Below are 3,147 nucleotides of genomic sequence, written 5' to 3'. Positions count from 1 at the left end.
AACGTGGACTCAATGCCAAGTCACCGTCTCTGCAGACTTGAGTGCACTTTCTTCCTATTGCTCCGCCACCTCTGTCCCTCCAGCAGGCCCATCTGCACACATGGAGCGGCCTGAAGACGGAGTTCCTACCCTGCTCTTGCTAAGTGAGCAGCAGATGTTTCTGTCACAGCTTGCATCATTGTCATCTATCTCTGTGTAACAAAATACTAAGACAATAAACACCCATATTCTCTTCCCAGCAACTTCTGCTAGTCGTTTTGTTTTGGTTCGGCTTCCTCTGACTGCAGAAGCTTAAGATCGCAAAACAGCCACTGATTCCAGTAAACCCCCAGGCTGCTTCACACACAGGATTTACATCCTTCTTTCTTCCTCTGCCTCTCTTCTCCCGCCCAGGTCTGCCCACCTACACATCCACAGAAGAGATCCACACCCTTCAGAGCTACTCCTTACTCCCTAAGACCAGACTTCCTTCCCGGCAAAATTCCAGCACTCACCAGCCATGGCTGTCCTCGCCTACTTTCCTGTGAGACAGGAGAAGGAAAGCTGTTCCCTCCCTCCTCAGTGGCATACATGCTCCTGAGAGAACCACTGCAGATGTGTTTATAGGCTTTTATTGCCCTAAACAAGGTTGAATTTCTCAAGGTTGGACTAGGTCTCAGAGCACATCCTTGGGAAACTTTCTTCCATTTACCTTGGAGCAGCTCAGAGTAGAAGAGCCGTCATGCTTCTATAATAGAAAGTAAAAATACTTGCATAATTAAACTCGATAAATGACCTAGTGTTCCTTATGAATTGCCTTTCAGAAAAACAATTCAAACTCTGGAGAATCTGAGGCACTCTACTCTGCTTTCCTCCTTAATTATATCATTGCTAGTACTCCTGTTTCAGCTCCTATTTCTTTTTTTTTCTTTTTCTTTCTTTCTTTCTTTCTTTTTTTTTTTTTTGTACAGCGTCTCTCTATGCAGCTCGGACTCATAGTGGTCCTGCTGTTTTCAGCCTCCCCAGCTCTGGGAATACAGGAAGGCGCCACCACACCTGGTCTCGCTCGCGGGCTCAACGCGCCTGGGGCAGGGCCAGCACGGCATGTGGTACAGGGGATCAAACCCACAGGCCCGATCTCATTTCCTCGCAGAATCACGTTTGCACCACTTCAAACATTGCTCCCCATGCTCCACTTCTATCTGGATTCTCTCTTCCCTTTCATTCTTCCCATACTCTTTGTCTACGTAGCGCATCTCTAAGTCTATGGATTCCTTACGGTTGGATTGTGCCTAAAAGACCAATGAAAACAAGCATTTTCTGTTACATTTACAGAGTTTTTTGTTTTTTTTGTTTTTTTTTTTTCCATACTAGGGATTGAACTCAGGATCCTGTGCTTGCCAGGCAAGTGCTTATTCTACTGAGCTATCTCGCTGGCCCCCACATTTACATATCTTTATCCAGATTCAGGAAAACTCCTTACTAGAAAATCAGAATGAATATTTATGTTAATTTTTATTTACTTAACATTCATTACTCTAGAAATTTGTTTGCCTGATTCCCAAAGCACTCTGAAGATCACTACGAATTTTTGGACACCCACACCAATCACTTCTGGAAATGGCATGGAACTGAGCATATTTGCTGCACAAGAAAGTACATGTACATTGAATTTGGTCTTGGGCCAGGGAGATGACTCAGTAGAATAAGCGCTTCCCTGGCAAGCACAAGGGTGTGAGTTCAATCCCTGGTTCTGCCAAAAAAAAAAAAATAAAAATAAAAAAGATATAGGCAGTGAATCTAGTCTCTTCATAACGATAAAGCATGCACGCGCACGCACACACACACACACACACACACACACACACACACACTTCCCAGGAGTTGGTAGGGTTTTCTTTAATACTACAAAGTTAACTTGCTAGTAGAATGTATGTTGTGAACGCACCTGAACTAGGGGTAGGCACACTGTGGACCTCCCGACCTCCCTCAGGCCCAGTGAAGGTGTTTCCATCAAGCAGCAAAGCTGTATGAAGCTGCCTCCTTTAATCTGGCTTTCTGATTAACTAGGACCTCTGGCTGAGGCTGCCTACATGTTTTCATGATAGCAAGCAGATTTTTGTCTGGCCAGAATTGCGTCGCCAAAGGCCACAGTTGCAGAGAGAGGTGGGTCGTGAGACTGGGGGCTGAGATGAGAGATTGTGTTTCTGCTGAGGCCTGCATGACTGCAGAGAAAATCCCTTCCTGTAACTTTCTAGTTAACCACCAACTGGATCTGGCTGTTTGGTCTCTTTCAGATGAACACGTTGTTCCCTCTGTTATAAGCCTCACCTGCCCAGTTCATGGTCTAGCACATCCAGCCATGCCTTTTGTTTCCTGTGAACAATTAGCCATCCAGATCCCTGCTGCACCACCGTTTGTCTCTTGCACTTTCTTTGTGCCTTGTGCTGTTATACCTGGAGGAGTTTGGGGCCTTCCGGGATGTACTACTGTCTTTCAGTCACAGCGTAGTCCAGGTCCCCAAGCAGCTTCTTCACTCCTGTAATGTCACATCCGGCCCCTTTCCACACACTGAGATGGTCAAACTCTGTCCTGCATAAGACGAGAGCCTGCAGAGTGTGTTCATCTCTGCCTTTATTGAGTAGATATGCAGTGAATTTTATTTACTTCACTTCTTGATAGCCCCATAGACCCATAAGTGTTACTTCATTAAGTTCTCACCACTTGTCCTGTCCCCTGATCTCCACCATAAGACATGGGCTTATTGTAACCCAAGCCAGACCCAGGACTCATATGGGAAGAGCAGTAAGGAATCCTTAGGAAATCTGAATAATTTCTAGACTTTCCTCTTCCTTTTTTTCCACCCAATCAATCTTAGGATCCTTGTTTCAAAACAACTTTCATGAAAATCAACTCAAAATGTCACATTCAAGATGAATATAACAAATTACTTTTCACTTTTGGTAGTATTATTAATTTGGTACTGTTTTTAGCATGTCAACTTATGATGTTTTGTGAGCTTTAATGACATTTTAAAAATAACCATCGTGTCTAGGATTTTCAAATAAAGTACAAATAGGCACTACTGGGTCATGTAATTTTATAAGTTCTTTTAATCTATAAACATAGTTGAAATACTCCTAATTCTTAAATAGCTAAAATAAATAG

The 3,147-nt window shown here is 43.6% G+C and overlaps 1 protein-coding gene across 1 annotated transcript in view; it reads right to left on the bottom strand.

Moving 5' to 3' along the window:
• Positions 1-3,147, bottom strand: part of LOC101580685 (caspase-1-like) — a 31,670-nt gene that overhangs the window by 21,210 nt on the left and 7,313 nt on the right. The window contains 1 exon segment of the mRNA XM_012513587.1: positions 1,157-1,271. Within this exon segment, the coding sequence (XP_012369041.1) occupies positions 1,157-1,271 (115 nt within the window).

Source organism: Octodon degus, unplaced genomic scaffold, assembly GCF_000260255.1.
Source record: "Octodon degus isolate 3935 unplaced genomic scaffold, OctDeg1.0 scaffold00012, whole genome shotgun sequence".
Lineage (NCBI taxonomy): Eukaryota > Metazoa > Chordata > Mammalia > Rodentia > Octodontidae > Octodon > Octodon degus.
This window is presented reverse-complemented; position numbering and strand designations above follow the sequence as displayed.